The sequence below is a fragment of the Trichechus manatus genome, unplaced genomic scaffold (genome assembly GCF_000243295.1).
Source record: "Trichechus manatus latirostris isolate Lorelei unplaced genomic scaffold, TriManLat1.0 scaffold00041, whole genome shotgun sequence".
NCBI lineage: Eukaryota > Metazoa > Chordata > Mammalia > Sirenia > Trichechidae > Trichechus > Trichechus manatus.
Genome location: NW_004443977.1, coordinates 9,520,254 through 9,547,124, shown reverse-complemented (window position 1 = coordinate 9,547,124; position 26,871 = coordinate 9,520,254). Strand labels below are relative to the sequence as shown.

The 26,871-nt window shown below is 51.3% G+C and overlaps 1 protein-coding gene across 1 annotated transcript; it reads right to left on the bottom strand.

Moving 5' to 3' along the window:
- Positions 1-90: 90 nt before the first annotated feature.
- Positions 91-26,395, bottom strand: VIL1 (villin 1). The gene is made up of 20 exons (XM_004376314.1): positions 26,342-26,395; positions 21,886-21,971; positions 20,629-20,703; positions 19,628-19,824; positions 18,419-18,527; positions 18,103-18,213; positions 16,217-16,419; positions 16,028-16,106; positions 15,296-15,394; positions 14,446-14,599; positions 13,631-13,731; positions 13,409-13,546; positions 12,631-12,789; positions 11,119-11,298; positions 10,399-10,544; positions 9,350-9,494; positions 8,692-8,880; positions 6,744-6,812; positions 5,285-5,425; positions 91-396 (listed from the first exon to the last, which is right to left on the bottom strand). The coding sequence occupies exons 2-20, from the start codon at positions 21,958-21,960 to the stop codon at positions 283-285; spliced, it is 2,484 nt and encodes an 827-aa protein (XP_004376371.1). The 5' UTR covers positions 21,961-21,971; positions 26,342-26,395; the 3' UTR covers positions 91-282.
- Between the last annotated feature and the right edge of the window lie 476 nt (positions 26,396-26,871).

Here is a 26,871-nt window from a genome sequence, read left to right as displayed (position 1 = left end):
AGCTCTAGAACAGGATGGTTAAAAGTGATGCACCCTAGGTTAGAATCAATCCAGCCACCTTCTGGGGAGCTGGGATTGAGATCACAGAGACCTTCTGGAGGCATCCTCTTTAGGTAGGTTACAAACAAGTGGCATTGCCACAGGTTCTGCTGCTCACAGGTACAACTATAAATTTTCCCTCCAATTGGCATAGATGATAGCAGTAATAAAAACAATGAAACCCCCCCCTACCCCCGCAAGCAGGGTAGGGTAGTGCTTTACAACCACAGCTACGCTTGCTTCTCAAAATAGTCCTTTTTCTTTCTTGAGGCTTTGTTGCTTCCATCGAGGCAGGGCAGAGAAGGCAGCTGGAGTCATCCCCAAGACCTTTGTGAAATCCTCAACGGACAAGTGCTCCTAGAAGCAGACAGGGACCAGAGGGCAAAGATCACATTATTGCCCAGAGTTTGTTCTGATGAGTCATATAAACCCTTTGCCATTGAGTTGATTCTGACTCAACGGTGACCCTATGTGTGTCAGAGTAAAACCGTGCACCATAGCGTTTTCAATGGTTGATTTTTTAGAAGTAGATTGTCAGGCCTTCTAGGCGCCTCTGGGTGGACTGTAATCTCCAACCTTTCCTTCAGCGGCCGAGCTAACCGTGTTCCCCACCCAGGGACTCCTGGATGAGTCATGTAGACGTAGCATGTAAATCAAATGAAGAGCAAAAGCAGGCAATGTCATGAGAGCCAGGAAAGGGCTAGGGAGGACAAGGGCAGCATGTGGGGGTTCCAAAAGTTTGGTCCCTAAATGATTACATTTGGAACATAATAAAAAGACAGTTCCTTTTCCTTTGACCAAGGTGAAGTTCATATCAGCCCTGAAATAACAAAGACGTTTGACTAAGCTTGGTTAAGAAGTTGCTTCCCTTTCAAGGTCTTCATTTTCCTCTCTATAAAATGGGAGAAATCTCATAAAGGCCAATTTTTGCTCCTTTATAAGTTTTTATGAGGATAAAAAAAAATCATATTAAAAAAAAACCAAACCCATTGCCGTCAAGTTGATTGTGACTCATAGCGACCCTATAGGACAGAGTGGAACTGCCCCATAGGGTTTCCAAAGAGCACCCGGTGGATTCGAACTGCTGACCTTTTGAAGAAGATACCTTGTTTTCAGTGCCCTTTCATAGGTGATACATACGAAAAGGCACTGAAAACAAGGTATCTTGTTTATCTATATTTAGCAAACAACCTGCAGTGAGAGGATGCTTCTTTACAGGAGCTGGAGCAGAATAAGCAAATGGACCCTAGGAGGGAGTCGGCCTGGGTCTGGCTATGTAAGACTTGGTTGCTGTTATCACAGAAGAATGGCTTTTCTAACAAAAGCCCATTATCCTAGGGAGGGGCTCTCCCTCCTGGATACTATCTTGCTTTGCATCAAGTTAGCCAACTGGCTGCAAGGGAAATAAGGCCGGCCCTGTCCCTAGTGGGCAGAGCAAACAGCATTCTAACCTACATAAGCTGCTGTAGCATTTACAAAGACACTTCAGGACACTTGAATATTCCCATTTTCAGGTGATAAAGCTGAAGTTCAAAGTTCTCTGATTCCTAATCCCATATGTGTTCCACTACACCACACTAACTCTCCCTTCCTGGTGTGATTTCAGGGATACTGTAAAGGCTTCATCCACCAGGTGCTCCTTGGAAACTATGGGGCAATTCTACTCTGTCCCATAGGGTCACTATGAGTCAGAATCGACTCGACGGCAATGGGTAAAGGCTTGTCATCTTTCCCTCCCCCACCTGCCAAGCATACTACCGTGCTTGTAGTTGATGGACATTTTACCATTACAGATAGCTTTATTCTTTTTGGCTTACAGGTTGGTTCTGGATAGAAGGCAACATGTTGAGCCTCAACCATCATTTATATTCCCCTGGAAATGTATCAGCCAGATTATTTCCTGGGAGCAGTTTTGCTGAGAGATGGTGAGAGGGTAGCGGCAGAAAGTACAACTGAAGTGGGGGATCCTAAGAAGAGAAACTGGAAAGCCCAAAGAACAAATTCAGAGACAGATTTTGCCTAGCTATTTTGAGTAGGAAACAAAATATTTAGATAAATGACTTGTCCTGGCTTCTCCTAAGAGTGATCTAGAAGCATTAGATAGCAGAATTCTACCTGTTTACTCTTGGGTTGGAAGTCACGACTGGGAGTCACTATCTTTCTAGGCCATAAATGAGGGGATTGACTGAAACAACCTTCATCCCAACTCTAACATGATACGATAGCCATGCTGTTTAAGACAAGCCAAATACCCTCAAGGCACACTCAAGTAAAAACCTCAAATTAAAGTTGCTATAAAACAGCTTCTCCCAACCTTCGTCTCTGCTCCCTGAGGCACCAGGAGGGGAGAGATTGGGGTAAGAGAGTTGGGCTTCCTTTAAATGTTATGCTTTGCTAAGGTGGTTGCCCTGGGAAGCGTTTTATTGACTCCAGAAGAGAGCCCTGAATTGAACAGTTTTTTGAGTCTGAAGCCCTAGTTCTCTAACCTGTCATTACACTTGCCTCCTGCCCCTGGGGCATTCTCTCCTCAAGGCTCCTAGGTACCTTCCCTGCTCCCCCAGACAGGGCGGTGCACTACCTTGTTTGGGGAGAAGAGAGTAAATGAGTGGTTTGGGCATCAGTGGATGGGGAAGGGCTACCATACCCCAAGTCTGCTCGCAGTCCCCCAGGTCCCTCACAGCTGTGACTGCTGTGTCCTAGGTCTCTGCTGTGGCCATGCTGGTCCAGCCAGGCTGGGTCCTCAGTACTGTCATGACTGCTGGACTCTGACTCCTTGGGTTAGATAGCAGGGACGGCCCATCCCAGTGGACTTGTATCTTTCCATTAGTCCTGGTCTTGAACCCTGTAGTCGGGCCAGCTGATTACCTGTCACACCCATGCCCACATCCACCTCCCTGTGGTTTATTCATTGGTGCTGAAACACTTAGGTTATCCTCTTGCTACTCTGCCTGCAGCCAGGCCCCCACCGTGATCACTGCTGTCACCAGCTCACCTTTGAATGTGAAGCAGGCAGAGAGGTCTGAAGACCTCCCAGCCTCCTGCATGGCAAGAATGTACACTACTCCCAAGATAAAAAATCAGCAACAGATGACTGATTTAAAAATAAGGTCAAAGACTGCTTCTACCATGGTGGGTTTCTTTTTTCCCCTTGATTCTGTTTGTTCCATTCAAAGTTAACACCCGTTTCAGCCTCCTGTCCATCATCTAGTTCAACGACATTGGCCACCTTCCCTTTAGAAGTCCTTTCTTTATGCCGCAGGATACGATGATAAGAGTGGGACTCAGAAGGCCTGGCTTTGCTCCTAACTAGTTATGTGACAGTAGGCAAGTCACTTCCCCTCTTTGGACCTCAGTTTTTTCAGTTGTAGAACAGACAGTAAGAATACTGACATTTATAGAGTACTTTCTATGTACCAGAGGCCAGGCTAAGCTTGTCACACGTATTGTGATCAACCCAATGCTATAGTGAGGACACAGATACCTCCTAGCCTTCTAGCCACCTCACAGATAGGAGGGTCCGGGAGAGAATTTGTAGGAAAACGCTCTCCAGGGTGAAGGGCAGGATGCCATGCTCTGGGAACAATGCATTTATATATATAGCGATATATAGCGAGGCCAAACCCCTAACAGACTTAGAAAGTATGACTGCCTGCTGAAATGTATTTTGACCTGGAAGCCTCACAGAGAAGGAGCCCTAGTGGTGCAGTGGTTAAAGTGCTCGGCTGCTAACCAAAAGGTTGGCGATTTGAACCCACCAGCTGCTCCACAGGAGAAAGATGTGGCAGTCAGCTTCCGTTAAGTTTATAGCCTTGGAAATCCTATGGGGCAGTTCTATTCTGTCCTATAGGGTCACTATAAGTCAGAACTGATGGTAACAAGTTTGTTTTTTTGTTTTTTGGTCCCATGAGGGCCTCAGACAACATGGTCACCATTAAACTCGTTGTCCCCCTGTATGTTCAGTCTCATGGTGACCCTATGTGTTATAGACTAGAACTGCTCCCTAGGGTTTTCAAGTCCGTAATCTTTTGGAATCAGATTGCCAGGCCTTTCTTCCACAGTGCTGCTGGGTGGGTTCAAACTGCCCACCTTTAGCATTAGCAGTTAAGCGCAAACTGTTTTCGCTGCCTAGTCGCCATGAGTCAGAATCAACTCAACGACAGTTCAGTCTGACCCAGGGTTTTATATCTTAGAGAACAAATCATCGTTCTCCTCTCTCACACACCCTTTATCCAGTAATCACCAAGTATCCTTGATTTGACCTCCTAAATATTGCCCTAAGCTATCTACTTCTCTCCACCTCCTGAGCCACCACCTATCCTGGACTCCCATCCATCTCCCAGCCTGACAGCTGCACCACTCTCCTAGCTGGTCTCCTATGACTGCTTTGCCATCTGTGATCCATTCTTCATGAGAAGCTTATAGTGATCTTTTCAAAATGCAAATCTGACCATCACTCCCCTCCTTCAAGTCGTAATGGCTTCCCTCCACTTTTAAATCCTTCACATGGCACAGAAGGTACTGCCCAGTTTGGCCCCTGCCTTCCTCGCCAGCTGCCTCTTCCCAGCTCTCGGCAGGCAGCCACTGTAGCCACCTGGCAGTCTTGCCACACACTGTGCTAGTCTCTGCCTCTGGACTCTGCGTATAACTTTCCTTTCTCCAGGAATAACCGCCCCCCACTTTGCTTGAAAAATTCCTATTCACCTTTCAGAAGGAAATCCTCTCTGACCAAAGCAGGTTCCTGTTTTAAATACTCTTGATGGCACCTGCACTTTACCTCTGTGGCACTTATCACCACTGAAATCAAACACTAGTGTAATTAGGCGTCTTTGATCTCTCTCCCCCACGAGGACGTAAGCCCACGGAAACCCCACGAAACGGGACCAGTCAATATTGTTCCCAGGGCATCACCAGCACCTCCTCATCTGCAGGGCACATGGGCGGTGGGGGTGGAGGGGTCAACTGGACCATTCAACAAATAAACAAGCCCTATCTTCTCGTCCAAGGAGCCCTGGTGGCACTGTGGTTAAGTTCTCAGCTGCTAACCAGAAGGTCAGTGGTTCGAACCCACCAGCAGCTCCTCAGGAGAAAGATGTGGCAATCTCCTTCTGTAAAGATTTCAGCCTTGGAAGCCCTATGGGGCGGTTCTACACTGTTCTATAGGGTTGCTAGGAGCTGGAATCAACTCGATGGCAATGAGTTTGGTTTGGTTGGTATCTTCTTGTCCTCTTTGGCGAGTCCAACCCACCTCCTTCCTGCTGGGGTCCACACCCTCTGGGAGCTCATCCATCGGCTTGTTTACCAGCTGTTCCAGGGAGAAGATGGGGAGAGGCCCAGAACTGAGGTTGCTGTTAGCCTTGAACACGTCCAGTTTGGGGCTTGTGATCTCCTAGGGAAGGAAAGGACACGACTGGTTACTTCAGCTGGTTTGTCACTCCCTCTCAGGCTGCCTGTCTCTGAAGTCAGCATTGATTCTAGGGCACCTCCTTCAAGAAGCCCTCCTTGACTCCCCTACTCCCACCTCACCACCTCCCGCACACACTCCTCATAAGAACATACACGTTGGATTGGACCCACGAGCTAAGAGCCTACTGGTCTTTGTCTGACTAAATCCAGTTGGTGCGAGATGACTATTTTGTTCAATAACCAACCTTCTCCATGGCTTCACCCACATGTTCAAATCTACCGTGATCATTTGTGACCCTCTCTCACCTATATCTGTGGTAAAATTGTCATCTGTAAACTCACTTGTTGTGTGCCATCAAGTTGATTCTGACTTATAGCGACCCTATAAGACAGAGTAGAACTGCCCCATAGGGTTTCCTAGTCTGTAATGTTTACAGGAGCAGATCGTCAGGGTTCGAATTGTAGACCTTTCCATTCAAGTACTTAACCATTGCGCAACCAGGGCTCCTGTAAATTCACTTAGCCTTGCTGTATTTGTACTTTTCAGCCTTCAAAGTTAGTCTACCAAGAAGGGTTTATTGAGGGCCACCGGGTATACTCAGCCTGTGGGTGGGGAGAGGTGCCCTGTGTATTAGCTGTTGATTATCCCAGTCTGCTTGTGAAATTGCTCTTGTTTTCTGGACGTACTTCTGCAGCATCTACTCTGTCTTGTTTCCCCTGTAAGCCTGTGAACTCCTGACAGAAAAGCTTTGATTTCATTTTCCCGTATCCCAGGCCAGTGGTCTACAGACTAAATACATTGCTGTCAACTAATTGAAAAATTGAAGGCGTTGCAGTTATCCTACCTGGAGAAGAGATCCCAAGAGTGACAGTGTGTAGAGGAATCACTGTTTCTCAAAGTGTAGTCCGTGGGCTAACTGTATTAAATTATCTGGGCCTGTTGTTAAAAACATGCGGGTTCCTAGGTCCCAGCCCAGTTCTACAAACCAGAATCTTTGGGAGCAGGCCTCAGAATCTGCATTTTAATAGGCCTTCCCCTACCCCCACGCCATCACCCAGACTCTTATGCATGATAACATTTGAGAACCATTTCACTAGGGAATGGAGGAAACACAAGAACTAGACACATTAAAGTTAAACAGCAAGAAGAACTTCCATAAGAAGTTGGGGGAAATGATAGGACACTGGCCTCTTCTCTGGAGCTTTCTGACCACCAGCTGGCCACTGCAGGGCCAGCCACCTGGTACAGATTCAAGGTGTTGAGGGAGAAGGCCAAGGCCAGCCCCCTGCCCCATACTCACAGCAGTGAGCTGGCCCCAGTCCTCAGGGTTTCCAAGTTCTGACTTCAGCTCCTCGTAGGATTTGGCGTTCTGCATTTAAAGTAAGTGACAGATTAGACACAGGTCTTAGGAGAAAGGAGGAAAAACCATCTTCCTTCAGGAGTTAAAAGAAGGCTGGCTTCGGCCCTGGTTGTGAAGAGGGGGAAGAGAAGCTCTGGCTGGGCTTGGGGAGGGTCCCGGGGAAAGGAGATTAGATGGTGAGCATGGAATCAAAGAGGCTTTCTGTTCCTGCTCAGCCTGACAAGGGGATGGAGAGGAGTGGGGTGTTCCCTCCCTCCTCGGGCAGCACTGTGTGCAGCTGCACGCAGCCTTGAGAACCTGCCGACACTGTGTAGGCTCTGAGGACATTTGGGGTCCTGAAGAACTGGGGAGCTCCACGCAGAGTTGGCGAGAAACCCTGCTGCAGAAGAGTGAAGAGGGTGGAAGGGAGCACGGCTCCCTGAGAGGCCCCATCTCTATATCCCCAGTGCCTGGCACTGAATCCGACACATCATTTATGTTATGCTGAATGAATGAAGTTGAGAGAGAAGCCAGCGCAGACTTGAGGGCAGGGGAAGGCTGTCAGGGTTGTTGACTTGGGGCACTGATGTGGATGTGAGAAATTCTGGCATCTAGATTTGCAGCCTTGAGATTTGTTTGAATTCAGACTCGACGAAACTCAGCCCTTCAATCACTGGATTAAAAAAAAAAAATTTTAGCAAATTAATCTAAGCTCTCCACGTTCCCTAAGCTTGACTGTTGCATAAATTTTGTTGCTGTTGTTGTGTGCTGCCGAGCCAATTCCAGCTCATAGCAATCCTATATGACAGAGTAGAACTGCCCTACAGGGTTTCCTAGGCTGTAATCTTTACAGAAGCAGATCACCAGGTCTTTTCTCCCACAGAGCAGCTGATGGATTTGAACTGCTGACCTTTCTGTTAGCAGCCCAGCACTTAACCATTGCCCCACCAGGGCTCTTGCATCAATTTAGAGCACCAGAAAGCACCAGGCTGGGACTCAATCTACCCTGGCCTTCCTCCTGCCTACAGAAAACCTCTGCTAGGGTTCCACTGTGAGGATCTGCCCCCAGGACTCTGCTTCTATAGGGGTCGGTTTAGGAACCACTCTGTGGAAGTCTGATTCCCTGTCCCTAGGGTTAAGGACCACATATCTACGCCATTTTGCTTAGGCTTTAGGGCCAGGAAAGCATTTGTCTGTCTTTTAGAACTGACATGTTTCCTTTTATCTGGAATGAAGATCCAGCAGCACTGTCAGGTAGAACTTTCTGCAACGATGGGAATGTACACGTGCACTGCCCAATATGGCAGCCACTCGCCACACGTGGCTACTGAGCTCTTGAAAGGTGGATAGTGCAACTGAGGGATTAAATTAGTTATTTATTTAATTCTAATAAATTTAAATTTAAAAGGCCAGGGCAAATCTTACCTGCGATTTCAGCAGTTTCAAGCTAACTAGAGTGCACAAGGCTTTATATTATTACCTAGTTTCTGATAGAATTCCTTCCCTCTCCCTCAGCAGGGGGCATAATATTCTTACTGCAGCCTTACTTTTTGTTCTAAGTCATCTCTACCAGTTGCCATTGGGTCAGTTCTGACTCATGGTGACCCATGTGTGTCAGAGTATAACTGTGCTCCATAGGGCTTTCAATGGCTGATTTTTTGGAGGTAGACTGCCAGACCTTTCTTCCAAGGAGCTTCTGGGTGGATCCAAACTTTCAACCTTTTGGTTAGCAGTTGAGTTTGTTAACTATTTACACCACTCGGGGTCTCCAAGTCACCTCTAATCCCCTACAAAGAAGTAGGTCACACATCACAAGGGAATAGGAAAGCCTGTGGGAGTCAGCCCTGCTCTGTGGGTGTGCCATGAAGAAGCCACATAGAGAAGGGTGGACTGGGCAGGGGCCACTCACACTCCACTTGAAGGGGTCCCAAGCCAGGAACCAGCCTGTGAAGGTGGGGGGCTCATGTCCCTGCTTCACTACAATGATGGGGGTCTCAGGGTCACGGCCGCTGGGGTGGGTCTTGAGGTACTCCTGCGCTGTGATGGCTGCTGCCTTCTTCTCGTTCTCATTGGCATGCTTCCCAATCCAGAAGAAGACCTGTGGAGAATCCCAGGGCTCAGCTGGTCCTTCCTGTTTTCCCTGGCCCACAGGGCTCTGCTTCAGCTTATTCCAAATTCGGATATCTAACCGTTGAGTCTGGGCTCTGCCACCACCCAGCCATATGACCTTGGCTCCATCTGCCCTGGGCCTTAACTTTTGCATCTGGGAAATGAGGATGTTGAACAGATGCCCTCTACTTGAGAATTCTGCAAATCTGTGACTCCCAACATGCTGGAGCTCAGATCCTCAAAAGCACTCCTGCCGCCACACGAAATAAGACATTGGGTGGAGAAGAATACCTCCTACCCAGAGACCCCAGGCATGCTCCCCCTTTCTTCCTCCTTCTTAGGCTCCTGTTGTTCATAATCCAGTTCCCAGGGAGAAAATATGTGGGGGCCAAGAAAACGTCAACACCTACTCTTTCTCAGCCTGGGGGACTGAGGCAGACCCCAGGCCGTTGTCCTACCTGATCCCAGACATCAAGCAGGAAAACATCATCCTCTTCCAAGTCATCCTGATTGAAGTCAGGGATTTCTGTGGCCAGGAAGCGCCCGGTCTGGTTGGAACATTCAAAGAGCCGGGGGGTAATGGCTAGGGTTTCTTCCTGCAGTCTGCAGGATGGAGAGAAAATTGTGTTGGTGGAGGATAGGAGATTCGAGGACATTGAACTTTGAGGGACTCTAAAATGGAAAGGGGGGCCTCGTGGTGCAATGGTTAAGTGCTCAGCTGCTAACCAAAAGGTTGGCAGTTCGAACCTACCCAGCAGCTCCGGGCGAGAGAGACCTGGCGATCTGCCCCCATGAGGATTATAGCCTTGAAAATTCTATGGGGCAGTTCTACTCTGTCATATAGGGTCACTGAATCAAAATCAACTCGATGGCACACGACAACAACAAAACGGAAAGCCCATCTTCTAGCAAAATGCCCTCTCTTCCGATCAAACGAGAGGATCCTCCCTCAGCCCAAGAGTGCTCTAACAGAGAAAATTCCAGGACATGCATTCTAGTGACTCATCTACAGTCCTGTTAGGAAGTTCTTTCTGGTATTTTCCCTCCATCTCTCCTGCTGCTACTGCAGCACAGGCCCTTTTGCTTTTGAACTGGAAAATGGTAGAGCATGGATATTCTTTAGGAAAACCCTTTGAAAGAGGATTTTCAGCTGGTGCTCCTCAGCATCCAGGCCTGTGTTCAGCACCCGAGGGAAGGGGCTGGGACGGCTCCAGCACGTTCTTCCTATAGCTTGCCCCTCTCTTTGAGCTGCCTCCTATGGCTGTGAACTCCCTTTGCCAAGAGACACTCCCAGCCCCAGGCATGCCCTGATGAGCAGCACAAACACAACCCGTTCCCAAGACGCTCCAGGGCAAGACTGCCCTGGATCCATCATGTAGCCCTAGGGGCCTGGCATACAAAGTTCTCAGTTCCTTCCTGCCGCAGGCTCTGGACCACAGGGGTGGAGGTGCCGGGAGGCTCCCCAGCCTCGGAAGGTGGGCCAGAGGCAGAGGGACCTGCTTGTTACCTCTTGGTGTTGGCATAGGGGGCCTTCCCGCCCAGGGCCATCCAGAAGTTGGCTGGCTCCTGCCCTTCCACCACCACTTGCTTCTCCGTCCGGGAGATGGTGTCAGCCACCATCTTGGCCATCTCCCGTTCGTCCCCGCTACAACCCTGGGAAAAGGAGGGGGTCAGGTGGGCTGGGGGAGACCATGTCTAGTGCCACCTCCTGCCCCTACCCTTCCCCAGACTCTGGGGTCTGAGAAGGCACCCCTGGGTCAGACCTCACACACAGCTGAAGCAGCGCCCATTCTCCCATCCTACCCTCTGTCCTTGATGTTCTGAAGAATGGCAGAAGAGACAAGAGAGTCACCATTCCCCTTAGAGGGCAAGATGTGAACTCCAAGAGGCTGAGAGTCCTCATCACAGAGGTAAATGGAGAGACAGAGGCAGACACAGAGAGAGCTCAAGACATAGAGACAGACCAACACTGAGACAGACAGAGGTGCTGGAGCCAAACAGAACAAGAGAGACTGACTCAGACATAGAAGCAGAGAATCTGAGGCCTGGCTAGAGATGGGGCAGAAAGACCCAGAACTGGGGAAGCGGCAGACTGAGTCTCAGAGGCAGCAGGGAAAGGGGAGAGCAGAGCCTAGTCAGCATGAGGTCCCGTCCTGACCAGGTCTGCTCAGAGGCTGGATGACCCCAGGACCCAATTGGGGATGCGGGCCTCTGGGCCTGCACACACCTTCCCACACCACAGGTAGCAGCAGGACTGGGTCTTGAGGACAAAGACATCGTTGGAGTTGAGGGAGGTGGCCCGGGCCAGGACTTCAAAGGCCTTGGTGTTGTTGGCGCTGGTGCCCTGGACTTGGAACAGACGTGTGGGGGGCACGGGCTCCACGCTGTTAGCCCGGGAGGTGCCTCCCTGCAGGGTGTGGGGAGAAGGCCAGGAAAGAGGGGGAGAAAATTAGTAAAGAAGATCATGATGTGGGGCTCAAGGGGCACAAAGAGAACCAGAGAGGAGGAGGGGCTGGGGTGGGGTCGGCGTCCCCCTTTGCTCTTTACCCTCCAGTTCCTTTGACACAAACTGTGTCATCACAGACACAAACTAATCTTTTCAAAGCGTTGCTTTGATTATGGATCCCTCTGCTCAAACACCGTCAGTAGCTCCCCACTGCTTATAGAATAAAACCCAAGCTCCTCAGCAAGGAGTCGCCCCTGGGTAGTGCAAACGGTTAATGCACTTGACCATTAACCAAAAAGTTGGAGGTTCAAGTCCACCCAGAAGAGCCTCGGAAGAAAGACCTGGTGATCTACTTCTGAAAAAATCAGCCACTGAAAGCCCTATGGAGCACAGTTCTACTCTGCTACACGTGGGGTCACCATGAATTGGAGTCAACTCAATGGCATTTCAAGACCCCACATGGGGAAGCTGCAAACTGCCTTTCTAGACTCACTGCTCTTCCTTGCCTTCCAGGTGAGCCAGGCCAGGCTTCTCACTGCCCATGGAGCCTTCCTTGGGGCTTTTGTCCATGCTGCCACCTGCAGCATAGGCCCCATTTTACTCTGCTAAGCTCTGCAGCTCTGACCTGAATGTCAAGACCACCTCTTAATCCCTTCTCCACTGTGAATTCTATGTCTATTCCCAGATCAGGGTATTCACACTCCCTTTCAAAATCAACTTTTCTTTCTCGCACTTAACCCCACTGCACCTCAGACTGAATTCACTGCTCAAGCACAACCACGTGTCTTTCCACTCCCAATAAGATGGTAAAAGTATCAGCATGTCATTCTTCTCCCTGTTAGGGGCTTTGCAAAGGGCTGTGTGTTTAGTAGGTGCTCAATAAATAGGCTACAGATTCAATGCATGCATGAGAGGACTACCTCCTCATGTTGGGATTCACCAATGCAGTTTGGATGGGTACATCGTTTAAGCAAATCTAGCCAAAAAACTTCCTTTTTCAAGAGGATTCAAGGAGTTGGTGTGTGGAGAATGGACTTGGCACACAGTAGGTGCTCATTACATGCATTTTTTTAAAGTGACTGGACGGTGGTTTCTATTATCAGTTCTACTTAAGTGAGGGGGCCTCTGACAGTCCTCTTCTACCAAGAATGGGCCTTCCCCTCCCCGGGCCCCTTCCATACTCTCACCCTACAGGCCCTCCTGCAGACGGGGCTCTTGTCCTTCCCCACCTCCCAGAGGCCCACTCCACCTTGGCTGTGGATACTGCCAGGCACCTCAGTCCAGCAGCTGTACCTGGTAGACCACCATGCGTCCCTTGAAGATGGACATGAGGTGGGGCGGCTCCTTGCCCATTGGGACCCGGATCTGCACTGGTTCACCGTTGTACTTCTGGTCCAGGATAACGGCTTGATATGCCGAGGCTGTGATTTCATCCTGGCTGGCCTGCTTACCCTGGGAAGAGCAGGAGGGGAGGGTAGGACAGAGTCAGCCCCCGACCATGAGCCCATCCCCAATCTCAGCAACAACTCCCCCCAATTCTGACCTGGCCCCAAATCCAACTGTCTTCCCCACCCAGCTCCACCCTGGAGACGGACAAAAATGCCACTTGACTCAGACCTCAACTCTGAACCCAGTCCCAATCCTTCCCCAGCCTCAGCCCTACTCTGACCCACCTGCAACCCAGCTTTGACCCCAAACCTCTTTTCCTCCTTACTGTACTTCCCTTGGGGAAGCACCATGGGTACCCACCACTGATCCCCAGTCCCCATGTATCTCCCTGAGCCCTCATTTTGGACATAGAAACTCACACAAATAGGCAGAGCAAAGGGAATGTGCAGGAGGTGATGGAAATGCAAAGGAAGACTCAGAGAACCAAAAAGGAAAAGTGTTGTGAATGGGGATACTCAAAATCAATGGAATCTCACAGCCAAAGCAGCTCCATACTAGAGCAGGCTGCATCTTGAGTGAGTTCCCCATAACCAGAGATATTCAGCTCAAAGGTGATGGACCACTGGCAGAGGTATGGTGGAAGGGGCTGAGCTGACTTAGCTCTGGGTGGACAGGACCTGACCTGCCAGATGTAGAGCAGGTGGTGCTGTTTCTTGCCAATGAGGTAGGTGTAGAGTAGCAGGTAGCAGTCACCCCCATAGAAGTGGCCTAACCACTTGGAATCCACAGGCACCAGCTTCAGGTCCTCAATGCGCCACACCTGGGGCCAATGTCAGGCATGAGGTTCAGGACAGTCTCCGCCACCCCCATTCCACCAAACATGGCCTCCCTCCCCTTGCCGTACCTGCACCTCCCCACTACCGTCGTCTACCATCTTCTGCTGGGCAGCCACCTCAGGCTTGACATGCATGGACGTGGCATCAAATTTCACCTGCTCCACCTTGGCTGGGGTTGGGAGAATCATGATACCACCTGTCACCAGCTGAGGACTTGCTGGTTGCCCGACCTGCACTTTATATAGCCTGGTCCCCTGTGTCCTCACAGCAGCCCTGAGTGGTGGCTACAGTTTTTATACCCATTTTACAGATGGAAAAACTGAGGCTAGAGAGATTCAGTAGCTTACTCAAGGTCATAGAGAGGCAGAGCTATAAAATAGAACATATCTCCTACTCCTAAGACATATTCTTACCCAGTGCCTCCAGGGGAGCAAGGGGAGGACAGTGGGCAAAGTGTGATGACCTGTCCACGTCCTGACCTCTGCAGAATCCAGGCTTCAATCTGCTGGCCTTGTCTCCCAGCTCAACAGGGAGCTCTCCAATAATGGAAGCTGTACATGATCCTTTTATACTCCCCCCAGGGGCCTGGTGCTGAGCTTGCCCTCAGCAAATACTGCCTGGTGAGAGACTGAAGCTCTTTGTTCCCAGGGGGGCAACCCCATTCCAAACTAAAGGCAGGTAGTTCCCAGCTCCTTTTTATGACAACTCTTGAGTTTATCCATGTCCCCGTGTGTCCCCCACCACATCTGGGGGAGCCCAGAGCCAGGAAAAAAGCATGCATGGGAGAAGTGAGTTGGGAAGGGAGGTAAAAGACAGATCCAAGGTGCTTTCCTGACCCACTCCTGGGTCCTCCCCGCCCACCCTGCCCTGGACTGGCCCTCACCCACGGAGCCTATGGTGTGGGTTTTTCCCAGTCCTGAGGCCCGGTTGGGCACTGTCCACTTCTGGAAGAGCTGCTGGAAGACGGCAGACTCGGCCCCATCATTCTGCACCTCCACCTGCGTGCTTGGTGGGTACTGCTTGGCTTTGATAAAGTTCTAGGTAGAAAAGGGGGTAGCTGGGAACTATGTCCCTTCCTTAGCCACTATTTCCTATGCAAGCCAAAGCCTGGCTCTAACCCTAACCAGACCCAAAGTTAAACTAAACCTGGTACTAAGCCCAAACCTGAACCCAACCCTGATCCCAGTGCTGACCTCAAACCTAACTTTGCTCTGACTCCAACCCCAAGGCCAAAGCTGACCTCAAACTTGACTCCAATTCTAACCCTGACCCTCCACCTCCAACTCTAGCCCTGAACCCAACTGTCAATATACTGCTGACCCAAGCCAGTCAGGGTTACTGACTTCAGCCCTGACAATGACCCCAAACTAACCAGCCCCAAGCCTGGCCCAATCCCCTGGTTGCTAAGACAAAGATCAGCCTCCATTTCTCCCTTCCTCTACTCAACCAGCCTGAGTCCAGGGAGGTGAGAGCGCACATCCTGAGGAAGCACCAGGGTTGCCTGGGGCTTGGCTCCCTGGTGTGCAAAAAACCCCCAGAGATGGCTACAGAATGGCCCCTCAGACCCCTACAGCTGGGTAAGGTGCACCCTGCCCCTCACCAAGCCTCTGCCTCGTTCTGTGCCCAGTCTGAACCCCACTTTCCTTCTCCCTGCCGGTGTCTCTGTGTCTCTCTCCTCCTATCACTCTCTCTCCTCTTCACAGTTCTCCCTCCTCCCTGACCCCCACCCCTACCAGTGCTTGGCTCATGGCTTCCTTCTTCTCCTCAGCATTGGCATCCTTCCCCTTCCACACGAAGATCTTCAGGCCCCCCTGGTCCAGGATGTAACAATCCTAGAGGTGAGAGAGAAAAACCCAGAGTGACAGCCTGGGAGTGCTGGACTAGGGGAGTTTCAGGCACAAAAACGTCTCTTGCTGATCAAAAGGGGGAAAACGTAGAAGAGAATTTAAAATTTTCATGGAATCCAGACTTTCTAGAGCCACTGAGGCTGGATCAGCCACTAAAAATATTGTCCTGAGATAATCTTGAAATCTTAACCTTAAACCAAAGCTATCCTCTGAAGTCATCTTTAAACCAAACAATAGTTTGGCTTAATAAGTAAGAAAGTCTGTTGAGCATTGTGCTCGTTAAAATAATTATCTCTATGTGATCAAACTGACAACAGCAACTCAAAAGGCTAGATGAGAAGCTTAGGGGGCAGTGAGTTTATCTTAATGGTGGTAGAATAATTTGGAAAAGGACGGCAAAAATGGTTGCACAATTTGAAAAATGTAATCAGTGTAACTGAATAGTACACGTAGAAATTGTTGAATTGGTATATGCTTTGCTGTGTATATTTTCTCCAAAAAAAAAAAAAGTATATGTACACATATATAAAAAACTATTGCCCTCCCATACCCACCTTGGCCCGCAGGAATTTCTCCTTCTTAGGGGAGAAGTGGGCCAGCTAGGAGGTGGAGGCTCACCTGATGATTGAGCAGGTCCTGTGTGAGTGGCCGCGTGGCAACTTCTCTAACCACCAGTTTTCCCTCTGAGTTAGACACGCTGCAGGACAAAGGCAAGGCACAGTCGGGGAGGGGTCCCAAGTCTCCCAGCTGGGTGCCCTGCCCCAGGAAGTCCCCCAGCACCCAGGGGGCCCCCAGCCAGGTACTCACTGGTACAACTTGAGGGAGGCCTTGAGCGCGGGCTCCACCACCGTGTCGGGCACGGCTGCCTTCAGCTCCATCCGCTTGCCCAGCACGTGGTTCATCACCTCCATCAGCTTCGGGGAAGCCTTCTCATTATCCCCCTCCACCACGCCCACATAGGCACGCCCACCCCGCTCCTGGTCGCGGATATCCTTGGCCAGGGTCATGCCCTGCAGAGAGACCCCAGGTGACCCATGAAGGCTGGCAGGGACAAGGTAGCGCCTACCACCCCAGCCACGTTGGGCGAGTGCTGAGGCACCTGCCCTGCTTCTCCCCTTTGAGGCTACCCTGGACCAGCCTTTAAGGTGTGGGTAGGAAATCAGTGGAAACCAGTTGAGGTTTCCTTCTTGGCAGGAGTGGTGTTTTGGGTGGACTTGTAGAGTCTTCAGTTTTCCACTGTCTGAACTTTGTGATTTTACTTCACAGCTTTGGGCAAGAGCTCAGCCTTAAGGATCACAGAACTTAGTCTCTTTGCCCCAAAGCCTACTCACACACACTCACTCACACACACACACACACTCACTCACCCTCCTCAGCCTGACCTTTAATGTTCCAGTTATTCACATTTTAATCCTAGGCCCCCTTCTCTCCCTATACTCCCACCCAGGGGCAGGACGTTCAAAGACCCCTCTAAACTGCCAATGCCCACATTGCTGTCTCCAGCCCAGCTCTCTGCTCTCATCTTTTTTTATCTATCTTCTAAGAAGAACGCCATTTTAAGATGTCCAAAACTGAACTCTCAATTTTCTCTCCAAATCTGTTGCTTCCTGATCTTTCCCTTTGCTTCTCAGGAAATGGGATTCCCATCCATCCCTACAGTTGCTCAATCATAAGGCCTTCCATTTCTGCCTCACTCCTTTCCTCTTTACCCCCTCGTCCAGCACACAGGTAAGTCCTGTGGATTCCACCGTCCAGGTCTGAGCCCCCCCACCATAGACCACTACACAGGCTCCCACTTCCCTTTGCTTCCCACCCCACCACCCCACCTCATTTCTCAGGAGTCATAAAGACCTTACATCATAGATTAGACAATGTCCCTTGCCCGTTAAAACTTGTCAGTGGCCTTCCACAGCCCTGAGGATAGAATCCAACTACAGCTGTCTGTGACCTGCCCCTGTGAGACCTGCCCACCCTCTTCCTGACAGATCCTTGGCCAACCACTCTCTTTCCTGCCTTAGGGCTTTCTTCCCACCTCTACTTCCTCCCAGAAGCATTCCCTGAACCCCTAGTGCCACACTGCCATCCCTCAACTCTGATTATTCCCGTCTGGGAATAACCAGTTCTTCCTCTCACTGGACGGCCAGCTCTGCAGGGCAAGTCTCTCTGCCCATTTCATTCACCACCAGATGCCCAGCACTTGGCGCAGGGACTGCCACACAGTTTTTGTTGTTGTTAGGTGCCATCGAATCGATTCTGACTCAGGGCTACCCTCTGTGTGCAGAGTAGAACTTTTCCATAGGGTTTTCAAGGCTGTGACCTTTTGGAAGCAGATCATCAAGCCTGTCTTCCAAGGTGCCTCTGGGTGGGTTTGAACCACCAACCTCTAGGCTCCTACTCGAGTATTTAACCATTTGCACCACCCAGGGACTCCTTGCCACTCAGCAGGGACTCAATAAATCTTAGTGGACTACCACACTGTTTAGCACCCACAAGCGCACACACAAACGCCCACAAGTATGCCCTCTCCCCATCTACACACAGACATTCACAACCACCTTTGCACACACCCTCCCCTACAGAGTCAGGGGACAGAGGCCTGTTGGAATGGGGTCCCATCAGGGAGTGTAGGAGTTTGACTGGGGTAGGTAGGTGCTGGGTCTACAGGGGCAGGTGGTGAGCATGGCGGAGTTTACCTTGAGTCTCTCCATGCGGTTACTCTCTGGCCCGTTCCACTGGATGATAAGCTTCCCAAGGTCCAGGAGGAAAACATCCCCACGGTTGAAACTCTTCCAAGACACCTCCACCTGGGGAGCCATGTGGGAGGCACGGACCCACTCAAATCTTGTCCACGGTCCATCATCTCTTGGCCACGCCCTCCCTCCTGCTCTCCTTTCCTCGGCCTCTGCCCTCCACCCCAAGCCTCCGTCTGAGGCCTTCTCCAGGCTGGGAGGGTGGACAGGAGGCCTTGCCCCAAAGCCCTGGCATGATGCCCCCAGTAGGCGTGCCCACCTCTCCAGCCACCACGTTCCTCTTGCCCTTGACATGGAGCAGCCGCCGGACCTCGTAGGAGTTGGTATCCACTTGTTTCAAGCCGGAAGCAATGCCCCCTTTGCGGATGCTGAGGAGAGAGGTGAGCTGATCCAGGGAGTGGGCTGGGAGGCTCAACAGGCCCCTGCCCTCTGGGACGTGGGCTGCCTGAGGCTGTGATGGGGCCATTTGAGGGGCAGGGCTGGGATGAAGGGGAGGTGGTGAGGAGTCTAGGATGCATACTTGAAGGAGTCACTCTCTCTCTCTCAGGGTCCCTGCTGCATGCACTTGTATGACCCTGGGAGTGAGGGCCTCCTTAAAGTTTGCATCCTCAATGCCTCACTCACCTCCCACTATCCGGGTCCTGCTGAGGGCCCACGGGGGTGGGGGCATGGTAATGTGGAGGGTGGGAAGTGTGGTTAAGGACAGGACCCTGAGAGCAGGAGACTGAAGTGAAGGATAAGAAGGAGAGGTGTTGACTCAAAAGACCGAATAAGTGGACTGCTGCAGTAAGTATGGGAAGAGGAGAGAGGAAGACAGTAGGGAGAGGTGGGGGCTATGGCCAACTGGAGGGCAGAGAACCCCTGGCCTGCCCTACATGTCAGTAGCAACTTGGCTCCAGACCGTGTATTTCCATGGAGAAGCCAGGAGGCCAGAACTCCAGACTCTTCAAGAAAAGCTGGAAATTTGAGTTTTAAGTATGAAATCCCTGTTTTAGAGAAAGAGGGAGCAGACATTTGCCCGTTGGCCAGATGGGGGCTTGATGTGATGCCCTGGAGGGCCTCCATAGGTGCTGAGCTCTCCAGGATATTCAAATAGGAGTCGATTTATGGAAGAAAATTTGTGGTACACACACTTCAGAGCAGCCTCTGGGGGCAGCCACAGGCACACTCATAGGGACAAGAGCTAAGGACAGGGCAGTAGCAGAAATGGGGGTGAGGAAGTGGAGACAGATAAGGAAAAATCACCCAAAGCCATGAGGGACCCCTCACAGGCTCCCACCACAACCGCAGGCTCCCCTCCTGGCCCCAGGTCACCTCCTACTGCCGAGGTCTGACCGCTGCCTCCAGTGTCCACCCTCAGCTCAGCCCCAGATCCCCCATCTCCACCTTGGCCCCCAGTGCTCCCTCCCAGTCTCAGTTTCCCTTCCCGGCCCTGGCCTTCTTCCCAGCCTGCCGCATCCCTCCGTACACAAGGCCCTGCTTGAAGTAGCCTCGGAAGGCCTCGCTCTCGTTGCCTTGGACCTCACGGTGCTGGATGGCCCGGCCCTTCAGGTAGTTGTCCATCTGCGTGGTGTAGATAGCAGCTGCCCCCTGCTCATCCTGGGACGAGTCCTGGCCGATCCAGTAGTGGATGTCATAGGATACATTGTTGCCATTCTTGTGGATCTAGGGGAGAGGGGTGCTGAGTGGACCCAAGGCCCTGGGCTTCCACAGCCACTCCCCACTCCCAGCTTTGCAAGGTTTCCTACACCACATGGGTCCTGGATCGTGAGTGTGGCACAGGGAAGCCCACTGGTTGGGTGATTTGGACACTGAGTCTCCACCCCAGTCTGCCAAGGGCTCAGTGCCTTCCCCTCTCTGGACCTCGCTCTCCTTATCTTGGAAATAACTTGATTGGATGAGGACAATAGCAGCATTTCCCAAAGTGGTGTGCATGGTCCATCAGAGGTATGTGAAGTAATAAGGTGGTATACAAACACATGTATTAGATGTAACGATTGTGTAAATATTTTATAGCTACTTTCTATTTGTGACAGGTGACATTAATACCCATTTACAGTAATGATCTAGAGTTCTATTTTAAGTAAATGCATTTAAATGTTAAAGTGAGTCAATATAATGAAAAATACAAATGAATTCATAGTATGGGTGGCACCGAGTTGTGGCAAAGATCAGGCAGATGATATGAAGATGAGCAAGGATTTTTGAAGTGTGGGCTCAAGTTAGGGTGACATCCAGAATGTCCACCAAGACAGTAAATCCACAGAAGGGGGCCTCAGTGGCTCAAGGGCAGGGCGGGCCTCTGATCCCTACAGAGCCAGCCCAAAGCTGGGCACTGGGGCACACCCAGTGAATACTGTAGGAGGTTGAAACCAGGCCAGCTCTCCCTCTCACCCAGCCTGACACCAGTAGATGAGTAGGCTTCTCTACCTGCTCACCCACTCCCTTCCTTGCTGGCCTCACACTCACAGCCAAGACTATGTAGCAGTCACCATCGAAGAAGCTCCCAAAGGTGCTGGAAGGAACAGGCACCATCTGCATGGCCTAGGGAGACAAGGAGGTTGGGGGCTGCCCTAGCTCCCCCAGGACCCCGCGGTCCTGCCCCCTGACCCACAGGAAGTTGGGAGAGGCAGACAACAGGGAGGAGGAGGGCACAGGAAAGCTGACTAGGAGGAGGAATGCGAGGAGGGGGCCAAGGAAGAGAGAAGTACAGGAACTAGGGGAAGAAGGAAAGGAAGAGAGAAGGAAAAGGAAATGGAAGCAGGGAAAGAAAGAGAAAAGTGAGGAGAACTTTAGGTCCACCATGTCACATGACTCAAATCCAGCCATTATTACTTCTTTAATAGGAAACAAATATTGGAGCAAGTATGCATTGAAACTGTAATAAACACTTTCATTTCCATGAAAACAGGAGGTATAACTCTTTTACAACAAATTACTGTATTCTAGAGAATGCAGTGATGGTTCAATGGTAGAATTCTTGTCTTCCATGCGGGAGACTCAGGTTCGATTCCCAGTCAACTCTCCTCATGCACAGCCACCACCCATCTGTCAATGGAGGCTAGTGTGTTGCTATAAAGCTGAACAGGTTTCAGCAGAGCTTCCACACTAAGGCAGACTAAGAAAGGCATAGCGATCTACTTCTAGAAAATCAGCCAATGAAAACCCTATGGATCACAACAGTACAATTTCATTGTGCATGGGGTCGCCATGAGCTGGGGGCTGACTCGAGGACATCTAACAAGAGTGATCGTAAGTATCTAGTAATCGTGATTAAAAATTCAAACATTCTATTAGTTTCAGATTTTGATTTATATAATTTGTACAGAATGACTTTATGTTTGTTATCACTGTTATCATTAAGAAATAAAAAATACTTTTTAAAAGTGAGGGAAGAAGGAATAGAGAGGAAGGTTGGCAGACAAATGAGGAAGAGAACAAGAGACAAATGAAAGAGGAAGGGAGAAAAAGGGGAAGGTGTACGCGAACGAAGAGAAGAGAAGGTACTAGAAAAAGGAGGAGGAGAAAGAGCAGGGGGATGTGGGTGATGTGGGAGAGGAGGGGGTGCAGGGAGGGAAGGAGGCAGCTTGGATAGAAGGAGCCATGTGCAGATGGCTCAAGCCAGCAGGGCAGGACTGGAGACGAATAAGCATAATCCCAGGCCCCTTCCTTCCCTCACTGTCCCAGATCTGCAGCCCCGTCCCCCTTCCGCAGGCAGGGGCTCACCTCGATCCTCCATATGTGCAAGCCCGGAGTGGTGATGTCGAGAGAGCCTTTGACCTGGGTGCTCAATTTGGTCATTGTGGGTGAGCCTGGGGTGGAGGGATGTGGGAGCAAAGGGCTGAGGAGCTGGGAGTACCCTGGGTTCAGGGGCTGCCCTTCCAGCCCAGCCCAGAGAATTCCCATCATGAACCAGGAGGCTACATGCTCAGGGGTGTGGGTGAGGGGAAGGGTTAGATCCCGGCTCTGATTAGCAGAGAGCCCAGCCTCCTGCCTTCCCACCCAGCTCTGATCTTGCTGAAACACCTACCTTGGCTCCCTGTCACCTATTGAATAAAATCCTCATTCCTTAGCCTTCATTCCAGGTCCTTTTTTATTGAGGCCCATACAATTTTTTTTTTTGAAAAATTTTTATCCAAGTCATATTTGGTTTAAAAAAAAAAATCATACAGTTGTTTTTAAAAAAAACAGGGGGTCGGGGGGAGGCAGAGAAGCAAAGAATAAATAAGGGCTTATCTGTGTACCCCAAAGAATTGAAAACAGGTGTTCAAATAAGCACTTGTACACAAATGTTCATAACAGCTCTATGCATAACAGCCGAAAGGTGGAAACTCCAAACGTTCATCAATGGATGAACAGATAAACAAAAGATAGAATACTATTCAGCCATAAGAAGGAATGAAGTGCTGATACATGTTACAGCAAGAAGGAACCTTGAAAGCATTATGCTAACTGAAAGAAGCCAGTTGTAAAGGCTACGTACTGTATGATTTCATTTATGTGAAATATCCAGAATAGGGAAATCCCTAGAGATAGAAAGTAGATCAGTGGTTGCCAGGGGCTGGGAAGAAGGGAAGAATGAGAGTGACTGCTTAATGGGTACAGGGTTTCCTTTTAAGGTGATGAAAATGCTCTGAAACTAAATAGTGGTTGCACAACATTGTGAATGTACTGAATACCGCTGAATTGCACTCATTAAAATGGTTAAAACGGTAAATCAATGTCATGTATATTTTACCATGAAAAAAAAAAAGTGTACGCAACAGTTTCCTGCCCCCCACTTCCCAGCTACCCCTAAACACCCCTCCATCTTTGTTGTGGTGGCCTGCAAGATGTAAACCTCACAAGGGCGGAGACCATGTCTGTTTGTTCATACTCAGGGCTCAGCATCTAGAACAGTGTTGGCACTTTGCTGAATGAATGGAGAGCAAAGAGTGAACCCTCCCACTGTGAGCCAGCCTCCACCCACTGAGCCAGAAGAAATCGCCCCTCCCCAAGCTTCTTTGAAGGGATCAGCTCTTTCTGGCTTCATTTGTCCCTGTGGTCTCCACCAGCTGCTCATCAGAATCGCCTGGGGAGTTTTTGAACAATGCTGATGCTCTGATGCCCAGGCCACATCCCCAGAGGCTCTGACTTAATTAGGCGGAGGTGAGGCTCAGGCACGGGTAATTTATTTTCTGACTTTTGGGAGGCAGGGCCTGGGTGCTTTTTAAAAGTTCCCCAGTGACGGTGACGGAGGCCAGGGTGGACTCCAGTCATCCTCGTCCAGGGTTTCACTGCCCCTCCCCCATCACATTCCCATGGAGCCTACCACCCTGCCTGACCCAGATGCCCTCCACAAATGCTCCTTGAACTGATGAATAACGACTGGAAGGTCACACCTCCCACACCGACAGCTCGATTATCTAATCTTTGCACCCTGACGTTGAGTCATCTCTTGGAATAATGACCTGGCGTTTTACTGCTTGGAAGCTCCCTCTGCTGAGCCCCGAGTGGTGACCCCTCTCCCTGGCATCCTGTTTGGGGGCAAGGCCTCCCTGGCCAGCCTCTGCTCAGCGTCCCCGCCAGCTCATTCCCAGCCACCTGCGCTTCCCCAGCCCTGCGTGCAGGGTCTGTAGGAAGCCCCTTGTGCCTGGAGCTTGTCCGAGGCCATTGCCTTTGCCATCAGTTATTGTTTCTCAACCTGCAGACACACCAGGGCCCCCAGGACCCCTGGTTCAGCAGAACCAGTTTGGGTACGAAGAAGGAGAAGGCTTTCTGTTTTGTCTCAGTGACCACCTTCGTCTACGTCCCCCTTTGCCCAAGCCAGGCTCCTTACGACACTCATTATGAGATCGGGGTGGGGGTTCGTTAGATGATCTCTAAAGTCACCCCCAGGGACATACTCTGAGTCTAGGAATGAATCAGCAGCAAGAGGAATAGAGGGTAGACATGAGGAAGCACTCTCTGCCCATCAAAGGGGATTCAGGGTAGTAGGGACTTGAAAAAGCCAGTCCTCTCCCTCCCTGGAGAGAAATCTGGATTGGGGCCCTTCCAGCAGCCTCTTTAGGGAAGCGTCCTTAGGGAGGGCGTAGGCAAGGGGACTGGAGAGGGGTGGCTCTGAGAGGAGGCCATGTCCCCCCATAGGTACACGCCAGCTGCTCCTGCCCCTAGTGATGTTGCTAAGAGCAGAAGCCTCTGCCCCCACACCTCGGTGGGTCCTTCCTAGCTCTCCCATCTTGCTTGAACTGCTGGGAGGCATTTGGGCCCCTCACCCCCGCTACCCTCGCCAGCATGGGACCCTGTTGGATATGCGATGTCTTCTCTCTCAACTTGAACTCAGTGGTCCCCTCTTCTCTACGTTCTCCATCTTGGGAAAGGGCACTATCACCCTCAGACCCCATCTGGGCAACATCCTGGACTCCTCCCCTCTCCCCTTGCCCTTCTACCCACCTAAACATCTCTGAGTCTGCCTCCCTCCACACCTCCTCCCCTTCTCTGCTCGCACTCTGCTTCTCCCACCAGCACCAGCTGCTCTCGAGTCAACTGTGACTAATGGTGACCCCACATGTGTCAGAGTAGAACTGTCCTCCATAGGGCTTTCAATGGCTAATTTTTCAGTAGATTGCCAGGCTTTTCTTCCAAGGTGTTTCTGGGTAGACTCAAACCTCCCGCCTTTCAGCTGTCTGTCTAGCATGCATTTGCACCACCCAGGGACTACCTCTGCCTTCTGAAAATGTCCAACAGCTTGCTTGCCGGGCTCCGGCCATGCTGCTTCCCACCCCCTCACCCTTGCTCTTGCAGTTGCCTTTACTGAATGCCTGCTCCACATTTGTTCACTTGGCTAACACTTACATGGCCTTCTAGACTCAATTTAGGTGTCCTTTCCTCCAGGAGACTTTCCCAGGATCCTCAGGCTGGACTAGGGGCCTCAGGCATCCTGAACTGATGTTTCCCTTAGCCCTGACCACATGGTAATGAAAGGATCTGTCCTCCCCATTGAACTTGGTGGTCCCTGAGGTCAAAGACCTAGCTGTGTTTATCTTAGTACCCCCAGCTCCTAGCACATAGTAGGTGCCCGGTAAGTGTTTGTGAAGTGGAAAGACTGAACTGTGGAATGGAAGAGGTGAGGCTAGGGTCCACTCAGGGCCCTGCCTAGGGCCCTGCAGGAGTCAAGGCTCCTGCTCTCGCCTGGCCCCTGGCCCCATCTTTCCTGTCTTATCTGCTGCCCTGTTGCCCTGAAGTGGGGTGCAGGCTCCAGGGAGCCCCAGGTGCTGCCAGCGCTCTTAGCCTGAGTCTGCAGTTCCAAGCTGGACAGGGAGGAGGTGAGGCAGTTTAGGGGTGGAGGTTCCAGCCCCTGAAATACAGGACACTCTCCTGCTCCCCAGGCCCATGGTAGCTAAGGGAGAGGACACTTCCTCAGCCCCTCCAGCCCCGTACCACAGACTCTGCCCTCACAGCCATGAAGGATGCTGGAGTAGGCCTCCTGTTTGTCCCAAGGCCCTGGTCTGTGCTCCCATTCTGTGCCCCACCCCATTTCAGATGAATGGGCATAGAGGGCTATAAGGTCAGGGTCAGGTCCAGGGAGAAGGCCTGGCTGAGGGGAGATGAGGCAGAGGTGTACACTAGGGTAGTGGGTCATGGCCCAGGACTGAAGGGCCCTGCTGCTACCATCCATCCCCTGCCCCTGCCCATTCATTTCCTGATGGCTGTTGCTCACATTCTGGGATCCAGAAGACAAGGGCCCAGAGGTCACAGGAGTGTTAGGGAAACACAAAGAAAGAAACCATTTCAGATGGGGGAGAAATGAGCAAAGAGATAGGCTCGGGGGGAGGGAGGGAAGTGGGTGAGTGTGACCAGCTAGTCCTGGTTTGCCCAGGACAGGCCCGGTTTTACGTCCCAGGATCTTTCTCAGTCCAGGGCAAACAGGGATGGCTGGTCACCCTAAGTGGGTGGTGGCTAGCCACAGGTGGGGGACAAAAGAGCAGGTGGCTGGGGCGGGACCTGAAGGACTCTTTCTTTCCTTGGAGGCTCAGGATAGGCACGCGGGCTCCTTGCTCTTTCCCCACTCTCCAGAGTGCCCAGCCTTTCCCTCCAGCCCACGCCAGGGTTCTGCAGCAGGTCTCCGGCTGCCAGAAAGAAGCAGGAGACCTGTCCCCTCTTACTGTCTATGGTCTCCAAGTGTCTCCACCGGTTGCCTTACCTGTCTGCGAGAGGCAGCCGCCACCTGGGAGATCTCAGGGAGTTATGGCAAGCTGGCTGCAGGAAAGAGACCTTTGTCCCGTCCCCCCCCCACCTCCTTCTAGGTACTGCCTTCACCATAAAAGGGAAGATAAGGCCCCAGAGACGGAGAGAATGGGTGAGGGGGTGGGGAAGCAGGTGCCCGCCAGGTCCTTGGGAGCCCAGAGCTCAGTGACAGCCCAACAGCCGAAGCCAGATGTGCCCCACCCTCGCTCCCAAGCATGCACCCAGGGGATGCCATGGGTTTCTGCCCGGGGCCCAGGCCCTCACCGCAAGTGGATGGCACAGGCCAGGGAGAGTAGGGGGCCCTCGGACCTTCCCTCCTTCTCTGGAGAAGTGATGCCTGCTAGTGGGGAGCAGGACTTCTGGGGTCTAGGAGCCCCAAATGCAGGGATGCGCAGCCAGGGGCTCACACTTGGGGCCTTCCAGGCCAGATGAAACCCTGGCACCCACAGGAGTCTCTTCTACTCAGCAGGACTCTCCCCCAGAAGA

Coding starts and splice junctions, on each gene's coding strand:
- VIL1 (XM_004376314.1), bottom strand. CDS start 21,960: ATGACCAAATTGAGCACCCAGGTCAAAGGCTCTCTCGACATCACCACT. Junction 16,420..18,102: donor ACCGCATGGAGAGACTCAAG/GTAAACTCCGCC, acceptor GTCTCTCTGCAG/GGCATGACCCTGGCCAAGGA. Junction 15,395..16,027: donor AGGACCTGCTCAATCATCAG/GTGAGCCTCCAC, acceptor TCTCACCTCTAG/GATTGTTACATCCTGGACCA.